The sequence below is a fragment of the Folsomia candida genome, unplaced genomic scaffold (genome assembly GCF_002217175.1).
Source record: "Folsomia candida strain VU population unplaced genomic scaffold, ASM221717v1 Fcan01_Sc001, whole genome shotgun sequence".
NCBI lineage: Eukaryota > Metazoa > Arthropoda > Collembola > Entomobryomorpha > Isotomidae > Folsomia > Folsomia candida.
The window spans coordinates 10,549,370-10,561,700 of NW_019091193.1; the positions used below are offsets into that span (position 1 = coordinate 10,549,370).

The 12,331-nt window shown below is 39.5% G+C and overlaps 1 protein-coding gene across 2 annotated transcripts in view; it reads left to right on the top strand.

The window, feature by feature from the left end:
* LOC110842153 (zinc finger protein ush) overlaps positions 1 to 9,090 on the top strand; it is a 64,229-nt gene extending 55,139 nt beyond the window's left edge. For both annotated transcript variants that reach the window (XM_022087868.2, XM_035851130.1), the window contains exons 4-10: positions 995 to 1,114; positions 2,049 to 2,147; positions 2,839 to 3,061; positions 3,257 to 3,432; positions 3,569 to 5,846; positions 6,055 to 6,543; positions 6,635 to 9,090. In XM_022087868.2, the coding sequence (XP_021943560.2) occupies positions 995 to 1,114; positions 2,049 to 2,147; positions 2,839 to 3,061; positions 3,257 to 3,432; positions 3,569 to 5,846; positions 6,055 to 6,543; positions 6,635 to 7,592 (4,343 nt within the window). In that variant the 3' untranslated portion in view covers positions 7,593 to 9,090. The remainder of the gene's footprint in view (positions 1 to 994; positions 1,115 to 2,048; positions 2,148 to 2,838; positions 3,062 to 3,256; positions 3,433 to 3,568; positions 5,847 to 6,054; positions 6,544 to 6,634) is intronic.
* Positions 9,091 to 12,331: the final 3,241 nt, after the last annotated feature.

The window sequence follows — 12,331 nt, forward strand, 5'->3', positions numbered from 1 at the left end:
TGCTATCAAAAAAATCCAAATCTATCAGCCATCTTTTCAAGTTTTCACTAAGTAATGGGCCGGGTTTTGATACATGCATACATAGTTTCCAAAGCGGATTATGTTTTGTTGAGCGAATCACCGATGCAAAGCCAATTTCTCATCCTCTCTTTAAACATTAGTGCATACATACATGCATATGTACATATGCGTACACGTTCGGTTCAGTGTATGATCAAACCTACTCAATGCTCACATTTCCTTCTCAGTATCTTTTGTTATCGGATCGACAAATTTTTATTAAAAATACGTTATAACCAGTTTGCAATCAAGATAATGAACGATGTGTTACATGCTTCGTGTTTTTAAAAGATAAGAGCAACTGATGAAGATGAAGGAATTTTTTCCCCAACGCACCTCATAATAATTCTAGTTTGCTCCGTATCAGATTTATCATTAGCTCCATTAAATAATTAATTTAAAAGCACTGCAATGAAATATTTTTTGTGCTTGCTCCTTGTAGTACAGGACATTAGTGTTCATTATCACCGTTTTCTTTCAAAAAGTTTCCCAGTTTGGTCATAAATTTTTCCCTGCTGGGAAATTTATGACTGGAACAAGGAGTGTGGTTGGTACAAGTGCTCATAGCCGTTGGTAAAAGCACCACGACATGAACTGTTTACTCGGCTGAGTTGTTGCTGCTGTGCTACCAGTTAAGAGCCACCATAGTAAATAAATAGTTGGGCATATTTCATTTTCGCACAGCCTCGGACAAGCGTTTCCAGCCCAAATGTGATTATTTAGCCACTAAATAAACCCTTAATAAGCTCAAAGGTATATGACAAACTTCTCCTGAAATGATGTTTATTACTCTCAACTGAATTGCTTGAGTGTGTCAAAAGTAGTTCAGAGTAAACAGCTCGTCTCGTTTTTACTTAAAATTAAAAAAATGCTCTTACATAATTAAGTTGGATGTATGCCAACAATTTAATTTTGATATTTTTAACCTCGTCAGATGCTGCAAGGCTTCTTTTCATGCCACCAATTTTGCCATCAGAGCTGTCTGGAAATATGAATGTCGCCAATGGCTGTGTGGACTCGGAAAAAGCTTCAGGAGGAGAAACCTCGCGAAGTGGTAAGAATTTTCGATCTCTCAGGAGGGGAGCTTGCGAGGTTGATAATAACAGATCTTGGTGCCCTTTGGATATGTGGTAGGGACCCATGAGTGTACTAAAACCCTGAAGTAGTTTGACTCCATGGCCACATTTGCGCCCGCCACACCCACTCAAAAATGTCCAAAAAACGCTTTCACCCCAGTTTTCACTCACTCAAATCCACGCCAAAAATCCAATTTTACTCGGATTTTGAAATTTCTTTCACCATTATACTCCCAGATAGTTGCTTTCTTCAATCCAATATCAAACTCAATTTTTTCGAAATTTTTAGTATTTTTAAAATTTAAAATTCTGAATGAGCATTGTTGTAGTCATCAACAAAACAAATTATGTTTGCGAAATAATCATCAATAAAATTGAGTTTGATATTGGATTGAAGAAAGCAACTATCTGGGAGTATAATGGTGAAAGAAATTTCAAAATCCGAGTAAAATTGGATTTTTGGCGTGGATTTGAGTGAGTGAAAACTGGGGTGAAAGCGTTTTTTGGACATTTTTGAGTGGGTGTGGCGGGCGCAAATGTGGCCATGGAGTCAAACTACTTCAGGGTTTTAGTACACTCATGGGTCCCTACCACATATCCAAAGGGCACCAAGATCTGTTATTATCAACCTCGCAAGCTCCCCTCCTCAGTTCATTCCATGCCCGGAGGAGAAAGCAGTTGATATTGGATCATGTCTGTCTCCTCGAAAATCGATGGCGAAACAAGCTGACTGTTGGATGTGAACGATTTAAATAGTTTCACATTTAAGCGATTTACATCACATCGCACTACTCACAGTAAATTCCGATATCCGATCCGATAACAGAATGAGAGATGGCCCAAAATCGAAATTCTAAATTCCCAATGATTCTGTTTCGTGTTTTTAAAAAATTTCATGAATGAAACCAACAGGTCCTTCCTTCTTTTGTAAACCGTGCAATATCAAGTTCAGCTCGGCTCGCACGCTCGACGCCCACCAAACTTATTATTGCTCCTTTCGACGAGAAATGGGTAAGCATTATATTTATATATATTTTTTTAACTTTGTGGCAGTTGGGTGACATTTATCTCCCTGCTGATATTGCGTCCATAATATTACGACGTACGAAAAGGTGTGACATTTGGAGAGTGGGTCCTTTCATTGATGTGTTAATAATAAATGTTTATAAATAAGAAAGCATTAAGGACAGGGCGAGTACTCTCTCACACACTGACTGAAGCTCTGCTTTCTTCTTCGTCTGATGATGATGCACTCAATTCTATTTCTTATTTATGACACTCTTTTCCTGGGTGGTAAAATCAATATCATTTCAGACCATGGGATCAGAGGAGGATTTTTTTCTCTTCATGTTTTTCAATGACGTACTTAAAGCATTTTGTGTTCAATAAAAACCACAAAGCAAGTTGCTACTGCCAATTTAATTTCCACGCGAAGGGGTAAATTTTATACGAATTCGATTTTTCGAGATAAAAGTTTGAGAAAATTGTTGCAATTCAGTTCAATGGGAAATTTCAAAGAGTTTGACTTGAATTGTAGTTTTCTTCGGTTTCTAGAACATTGAGATAAAATGAAATTGTGCTGCAATGAACACTATGATGGTGGACATTAACCAGAAATCTGCTCTAATTCCAATAGATGACGAGAAACATAAATGTATCGAAACTTGAAAGCCTCGAGTTAACCATTTAATTTTGATTGCAGGAGGTAAGGAAGGGTCAAAAGACGAGCAATTGGACGTAGATGCCAAAGGAGTAGAGTCAATCGGGCCCAGAAAGCGAGAGAGAGAAAGTGGAGATGAAGATCGTGAACTAATGACTGACGAATCAATGGAAGTGTCTCCAGACGGCGGACGAATTGGGTTTAACGAGTCAATGGATGGGAATTCTAATAAAGTGGCGAAAACTGGAAAGCTCTACGCTTGCATGTAATTGCATATATGCACTTCATTATATTTTAATTCAGCACATATATCCTATAAGCATTCACACGTGTGTATGTACGTATGTTGTATGTACATATAACACATGAATTTGTGGACGACGGATTATGAATGAAAGCAGTTGCATTTCACACATTACATATACATGTTAAATCAATTTTCCTTCTTTTGAATTCCAAGGTACTGCTCTTATTCCGCGGACAAGAAAGTCAGCCTGAATCGGCACATGAGAATGCACTCTGGAAGTATTTCTGTCACCTCAGGTCAAAACAATGCAGGTGATGACTGCGTTTCTGGGAGCGGATCGACAACCCCAAGTAGCTCCAACAATATTGGATTGAATAAAAATTTGCCAGGTATTCTTGAATTTATTTTATTCGTCAAGTTTAAAATTAAATTAGCAATATGGTAATTAGAAATTAGTCAGTTTACATTTTTCATTAATATGCATAATAAATTAAATAACATGCGTATATTTCTGTTAATCTGCAGAAGGAGTAAATGCTCTCGAAAGATACTGCGGAGACTGTGACATACAATTCTCTTCAATAAAGACGTTCCGCGTTCACAAGCAACACTACTGTCGGACCAGACACGTTCTGAAGACCCAACAGGGTCCAGCAGGATCTCCACCGGGAATTCCAATGAAAATTCATCATCAGTCATCCGGAGAAATGGGAGGCGGGAGAACTTCACTCACACCTGTAAGAAAGAGTTCAGGGTCACCAGTTCCGTCTGACGGAAGCCCAACATCGACGCCGGGGCCTATGCTGTCCTCGCATCAACAACCATTTGTGGTTCTCCCCACAAATCCTCTCATCGTGGTGCCATACTGCTTTATCCAGGCTGCCAGTATTCTCCCATTCGGAAATGTTCTCCCGTCTCAAAATGCCCTCATTGTACTTCCCAACGGATCTGTTCAAGGATTGCCCTTCACCTCTGTCCAAATCCCTGTTCCATCCCCATCTCAATCACTTTTGTCTCAGCCGGCTTTCTCCAGCGGTGGTGGTGTTGTTCTTAGTGGTGGTGGAAAAGGGAGCATTGGCAGCCTGTCCCCAACAACGACAACGAATCAGTCACATTCCGTATTTAACGATCCAAAGGATATCCTAAGAAAAATATCCTGCGTTAGTAAAGCGGGCTACGATTCATCTGGATTCATTGGATATAATAGTACTAATAAAAATGGATCTCTAGACGATTTGAATACCAGTCAAAATAACAGTGATGAAATTGTGCAATCCGAGAATAACACTCAAATGGCCAGTTATGGTTCCGATGAGCACTCAGATAAAAACCCAGACGAGGAGACCATGGAGGAGCAAAGGAGTGAAGAAAATGATGAAGGAATGCCAGCGATAGATCTCACGCTTCGGAAAACGCGTTCCATCAAGGAAATCAGTGGAGATGAAGAAAAGGAGAATCGAGAGGTTTGTCTTCGGTTACAGAATCAAAGGGGAGAGCAGCAGCAGTCTGGTAATTCTTCGTATAATACCAATGACACAAACAGCGGAGGAGTTGGAAAAAAGTCATCTCAATCATCCACCATTACTTTTACCACCGACTTTCACCGAGACCGAGAGCGAGAAATGTGCAGCCCTTCTGAACGTGTCTCCTATGGCGGCGGAGGAGGAAGTGGTGGAAGTTGTGGCAAGAGGACCCCAAGACCTTCCTCAACCTCAATTAGCAGTTCATGCTCCACTCCACCAGCTCTTTGTGAGCCAAAAGTAAATGGTCTCGTAAATAGACTTTCTCCTGTCGACCAGCGTGATGTGGGCGCCAGTGCAAATAACAAGAATCATTCTCACATCAACATGATGAGTCCATCCATGATGGTCGGGATGGGAAAGGGGTCGATGGATTTCACCAGCGGGTTAGATATGGTGAAGCATGGCAAATTGTCGTCTGTGGGAGGAGACGGGAAAGGTAAACGTGGTGGGAAGATGGGTCACATCGCAACTCAACTTCCCGGTGGAGCAATTTTGACCACGTCTGGCGGTGGTCAGACTCTGACAGATTTACTGATTCCCAACTCCCCTGAATTTAACGAAATCTTGGCCAAAATCAGTCCTCAGCTCTTGGTAAATTCTGCTCGCTCTTCAGCTGGGTCCCCAATGGCACTCAATCCAGCCCTACTTCAAGCTTTGTCTCAATCAGATCCTGAAATTCTCATTCGAATGCTAGACCCCACATATTTGGCAAACTTGCAACAAAACATCCAACTCCAGCAGCAGCACGCCTCTGGAGGGGGCAAAAGGGGATATTCCAAGTGTGTGGAGTGCGATATCGTTTTCTATAAGCATGAAAACTACTTGGTACACAAGGAGCATTACTGTGCCGCTCGGATTTCCAACAGCTCTCCCAACAACAACAACGGTGGGTCCATCAAAGAAATGCAATCTAGTCGAGGGGGCAGCAAGGAAGTAATATCTTCATGCATTTCTTCTTGCTCATCCCCCGCAAAGAGTGACGCGGATGAAAGTCAGAGCTCTCCAGTCTCAGCAGCCGTTCACAGAGCGTCATCATCCACACCAAACTCGCAAAATCAAATGAGTATAAAAGTCCCTCGGAAATCTACAGACTCTTCCTCATCTGATTTTTTTCCTCTACCTGTGTACGAAAAGACAAAGTCCCGATCGCCCCAAGGAATCTCCTCTTCAATTTCAATTTCCCCAGTCGCAAGTCCAAATGAGAGAAAGCAGGAGAAGCAGCAAGTGCAAAATTTCGTAGGAGGCCAACATCCCTGTATGCATTGTGGTGTCAAATACAGGTAAATATACTCTAAAAAAACAGTTGCTTATTTTAGCTTCTTATTTAGAAATTGCATTGTAAACAAGCCGTGGTGTCAAGCCGATTAATTTGGATTTCTGATAACTCTGACTCGGTATTATATGTTCAAATGTACATATTGTAGTAGTATTGCGAACAAAAGTTTATTCTTTGAGTGGTTCTTTAATCTGACTGTTTGTTCTTTGCAGCACGATTGACAATCTAAAAGCACACCAAAGCTTTTACTGCACGAAGCGACGGAATGGCAAAGATTCGATTTCGCTGGAAGGAGATGCGGACGAGTTAGCGGTTGGCAATATAAAGTCTGAGCAGGATTCTGTCGAAGGATATGGGATGAGCCACAGCCAACCATTATCCTCAAACAACAAAGGACTTTTGCAATGTGGAAAATGTAAACTAGCCATTCCAGATTCTCAACTAACTACGCACATCAAGGTCTGCTTAGGAAGCAATGTCACTCTGCCATATGGACCTGGTCTGCCAGGTTTAATGACACCAGCAACAACAACAACATTGGGAGGAGAGGGGGGAAACCGAACAGGTTGGAAATGCCCTTGTTGCGACACGTATAGCCCCACCGTTTCTCAAGCACAAAAACATCTCGAGTGTCACACTGGAATAAAAGCATTCAAATGTCTCCTCTGTGGGTATCGAGGAAATACGTTGAGAGGTATGAGGTAAGTATCAGGAGCATCCATTCGATAAATACTTTACGGGGTTAACATAGGACAAGTAAGACATGTCAGTTTCAATGATATTTTGTCACAGGACCCATATTCGAACACATTTCGACCGGGCCTCACGTGTGTCGGACCTGCTTGAAGGAGAGTACATGACCTGTATCACCGCAAATGACGTGGAGCACAATGTCACCACCCCGACAAATAAATCCTTTTCGTCGTCTTCAGAGCCCCGAAGAAGTTTGGGAAGTCTTGTAAATCACCATCCAGCAAATAGCAGGCAGTCAGCGGAAAAAAACAAATTAAATCATTCACCACCAACGACGAGTGGCTCGGTGGTAACCACTACGACTACAATTGCTTCCTCTCCTGGCTCTCCTCCACAAGAGTTGGTGCCACAAGACATAAAACTCTTTTCCACTCCGGAGGGATCATCGTCATCGATAATGGAGGAGAAAGCAGAGAATAACAACCGAGCTGGTAATTGTACGCTCTGCAACTATACCTCGTCCTATCGGGGCAATATTATCAAACACATGAAGTCGGTGCATAAAATATCAGAAGAGGCTGCGGACAAGATTTTGACTGACATGAGCTCCATCATAAAGGTGCACTCAACGAGCGAGCTGGACGACGATTACAGCTCTGAGAGGTCGGATCGTAAATTAAATCTTTCGCCAGGAGGAAAGAACACCCATATCAAGGAAGCGGATGGAGCAGTTTCCAATAATGTCTCCTCTTCTGGCATGGAGGTTGCCAGCCATCGGAGAAAGAATATAAACGGCCGTGGCTGTGGGGACAGGGATGAGAAGAGTGACGTCGATTGTGCGGAAAGAAATTGTACAAGTCGATCATCTTCACCAGAGGAGGACGTGGACGGCCTCTCTACCCTTCAAAAAAAGGAGAAGCCTTGTGCCGTCAAATACTGTAAATCGTGCGACATTTACTTCAACCATCTGTCTACTTTCGACGCTCACAGGAAATCGTACTGCTCCGCCACCCTCAACAATAAAGCGGCTGAGCGGGCTGAAACCCCCGTGCAATAGGATATCAAATTCTAACAAAACAAAATAAATAGACTTTTAGACTATATGTATGGTTACTCTTACATTATGTATGCAGTCAGTGCGGAGGAGTCGGGTTGGGCAGGAGGGTGAGCCAAAGTAAAGCCAAAGGAAAGTGGTCGTACAGCGGAGAAAGAAAGCAGAGAGAGCAAAACTTGTTCTTGGTGAGAAAGGAACCAAGAAGGGAAAGAAATAGCTGATAAATAAATCTGTCATAGTGTAAAATGGCTTTGTGCGAGTGCGGGGGGACATACATACATTTACTTCTCCCTCTGTCTCATTCCCTGTCCTCCTTTTTTAGCCCACTGGAGCTGTTAAAAAATCAATACTTGTCACCTTCAAATAAATATGTATGCACTTCTACATCTCTCTGCGAAAAAAAATAATTCACAATTTTAGTAGGTTTCAACATTTTTTGTTACTCAACAACAATCAAGGTTACCCTGAGCAGTATACGGTTCAAAAATGAGTCATGTTTGATGAATGATCAAATGTGATTTTCCATGCTTTGTGAATTCAAGTAGTTGATACATGTACTGTAGTAGACATACAAAGTAGCTGATATGTACTAAGTTTCAGAGAGTTGATGTAAGCACTAAAATAGTTCTGTGATTTAATTAATGATCCCGTGTCGTTGATTGCTTTGTTATTTCAACAACTTATTGTAGCTAATTTTACTGTCGGAGCTTTTATTTATCTGATTAGGCGTAGGCTTACAACATCAATGGATCCACGATTCTCACTAATTCAATAATAACACGGCAAGTTTATTCTCAAATTATTAAATGTACAATGTTTAGTGTTTGTTATTTGGGAAGGTGTTCAAATTTTAGGAGTTGTTGTTGGTGCTAGGTAAATAACTTCATTGTGTATCTTCATTCCATCGTGTGAATTTATTTTTTGGTGGAACGTTATCTGAGCAAAAACCAAAATGTAATATGTAAATTTACTTACATAGATCCCGACACACACACACATACACATACACACAGTAGTACAAAAAGATACTTTTTTGAAAATATATGTACGTCTTGTTTTTACTTTAACTTCTTTAACTAATTTTGCAGCATTTTATATACCTTGATGTTTATACATAATACAATTTGCAATCTTTTTTATTGATTATTTATTGCATCGAATTTTTTCTGTATCAGTCGTTCCAATTTACACAGCTTCTGCAAATAATAAATACCTAAGAGTTTTTCGAAACAGATAGAATACAGGGTACCCAAAAAACGTCTTGTGGTTATGTTACACCTAAAATACAACAGACAGAACATACTATAGTTATTTAGCTTTTAGACATATCTCTGAAATTGTTAATTTAACAGTTCTTCATCCACGCACCATGTATAACTATCGAGAGAGTTGCCAAAATCTTTGAGTGATGAGACAATTTGCACTTGCAATGTATAAAATAATTTGATGCTGTTCGTAGAGCTTTATATGTTCCAAAAATAAATAAATTATGAAGCTTATAGTTGAAAATTGTCATTTATTGAGTCATGAAAATATTGGCATAATACTATTTCGCACGTATGCAGAAATATGTTGCGTAAGGCTTCGGATCTGTTCAATTTTTATAATGAGTTCACAGAGAGCTTTCTCAAATAACTACGTTCATATTCCGATTGACTTTTTCCATCACATTTACTAAATACTTTTTGTGGTCATGTCAAAAATCACTCTATTTGCACAGATATTGTACCTTCTAGTTTCATATAAAACGGCAAAATGGGCCTACAACCAAAGCCAATCAAAGTACTTTACAGTTTTAGCACGTCAGGAGAAGATGGGAGATTAAACTAGACACTGACATTTTGTCAGGTCATTTTGTCACGTTTCTTTCAAAAAAGCTCAAGAGACCATAGTTATTTGCACAATGAATGTTCAAATATAACTTTGGTGGCGCACAAGAATAATGGAATAAAAGTGTCACCGATTAATTCATTTAGTGACTTCATGCCAACTATTGCCAACACTCGGATAGTATGCGCATACATATGTAGCAGGAAATCAATTACGAAATTTCTGTCTTTATCTCAAACTTATTTGTCTATATTCTGAAGGTTATATCCTCCTCGGAGCAGCAGCACCACCATCAAATCCAAGGAAAGTATGTACGCCGGCCTTTATTTAAGTGAACAACGTTGAATTAGAGCCCATTTCATAACCTGGAAAGTATTTAATACCCATTGATTTTATGCATATAAATTCAAGGATGTGGATGTAATAAGCCTTTGCCTTTTCATTTTGACAGTGGCCCGTTGGGGATGCGAGATGCTTTCTATTCTCATATCTGCTTCATCTCTCCCATTTAGCTATGAAAATGCGGCAGAGTTTTATTAAAATTTGTACATGAGGGAACATGGTTATTAATCTAATGAACTCCTTTTCCTCGTATTTAGTTTTGGCATAAAATCCGCAGAAAACGGAACAAAGAGTCCTTTATTTGATTAACTTGTAGCCTTTTTCGGTATTAATTTACTTTATTTGAACAATAATGCCCGGCTTTTGACTCTGTGGTGATTCAGCTTGAGGAAAATTTGTTTTTCTAATTTTGTTTCGATATGAAAACTGAGTTTGCTTACTTTCTCCCAAGCATTTATTCCGAATAATGCGATGGTCTCACAACCATTATTCGTTTGTGTACCCATACATACATAACACGTATGTTTGTAAACTAACGTGTAACCCCAAATTAAATCAATCAACACGTGACCTTGTCCATCAAAGTTGATTAATAAGTAGAGTGATTGCAATTTATATCGTTATAATTAATTGGTAAAGTTTACTAATTTTATATAAACACGCGTGTCATGTATGTCGTCAGAAATTGTAAATATTTTTCGTAAAGCTACGATAGAAAACATCTAATGCGTTCCTCACAACTCGGGAATGAGATTGGGTGTTTGTGCATATCTCGGCCATTTTCAACGGATTTGAGAGATTAATGTACTTATTCCGAACTTATCCTAGTACAGCAAGAAAGAATTTTTTCACACATTATTTGATGCTGTGACCTCGGTCAAGATTTCAAATGCAAATGATATACATAGTCATGAAAGGGGGGTGATATCCAAAGCGGAGATATATTTACATAATAACACGCCCTTAGGTAATTAGTTTGTTTTGTAATCGCTCTTTCCTATGTGTTTTTCGTAAGCACTCTTTTTTGAGATTAGTTTAATATCTGCACACTGTACTTACACTTACACACTGTATGCAGATATTTAAACTGCATTTTACAACAGTGTGTGTTCCGATAAATCTTTTAAAATTTCACGTTATAAATAAATCAATATCACCCTCCAACTATGCTCACAGTTTCCACGCATATCTTATGATGATGCAAATTGAAAATTTTCAATCAACTCGTAGCAGTATGAAGGTAAATAGAAATATTTATAAACCTCTCGCTTCGCATATCACTGTTTGTTTGTAGCTCATCAAAATTGGGTATTCTCGGGAACTGCAATAATACAAGATTAAAGTCGGCCGAGATTTATTTTATTGGATATTGTCTGAAATACATCAAATTTCATGATAATAATGACGACTTGCGATATTACAAATATTTTCCGACTCATTCCACCCCTTGCCTCGTGTCAATTCTCTTTTCTGACGCATAATTAATTTTGAGCACTGAAGCGTGATTCTCAACTGTCGAATTAAACGATAGAAGAATTGAAATATGCACTACGAGTAGTTTACTCTAATATTGGGGAAGAGAAAATAGCAAGATCCTCTACGTCGAGATTCCCAAAGTGACTTGACAGGCAGAGGTATTTCAAATTCGCTGCAAGTTTGAGCTCATGCTGTTTCGTTAATCAGAGTTGAATATACGTATGAAAAAGGCCATAGTGCATGTGTACAAATGTGTGTGGCACTTAGACACATATCTCCTCCGCGGGTTGATAGATAAGAAGAATTAGGTGCGAGAACGGGGGTGATGTATTTGCGTGAGCAGAGTGAAAGCAGCGAGTGGTGACTGTGAGACGACGGCTGATAGTTATATGGGCTATTAATTGTAAGGGAAAACGACGGCTGAGGTGAGTTAGCGTGGTTTGTGGGCACCCGATTTTCATTTTATTGCCAACTCAGCATTCTGTTGTGTCACCGACCATGGCACCAAACCAAAGTTCCTGTCAACACTTTCACCCATCCAAATTTCACTTATTTGCTCCAACGTGTGTTCCCACCCTCTCATTAATCTCTTCGCATAGCTATAGATATGTAGAAGACTTGTAAATACGATGTAGAACCTAAGACCAGGCCAGGTACTTGCATGCACATAATATCAGCCATAAAATAAATAACCTAGTTCAAAAATCTCACATGCCGTTAAATCGCGGAACATTTTTCTCCGTTATACGACGAGAAAAATCTCCATTAAGCATGAGGTGAACATGTCCTTACACGTGCATAATAGGCAACATTCAGCAATGTGTTGTACACATGGTTGCGTGATGCAAGCAACGAAGTTAAATAATTACTTCTGGTAAACTGCAAATTAACAAGTTAACGATTTGATCCTAATAAAACTAGGAGTAAACTTTTACATTTGCAGAATGTGTGGGCACATTCTCTACCGAAAAGTTTGACCAAATAATTTGAGAGGAGGGCAAGAGTTTTCAGAAACAGGGAAAATATTTTCTCTTACTCTGCATTGTAATTCCCTACTGTAAAAATTCTTATGTCCAATTAAATCGATTTATTTG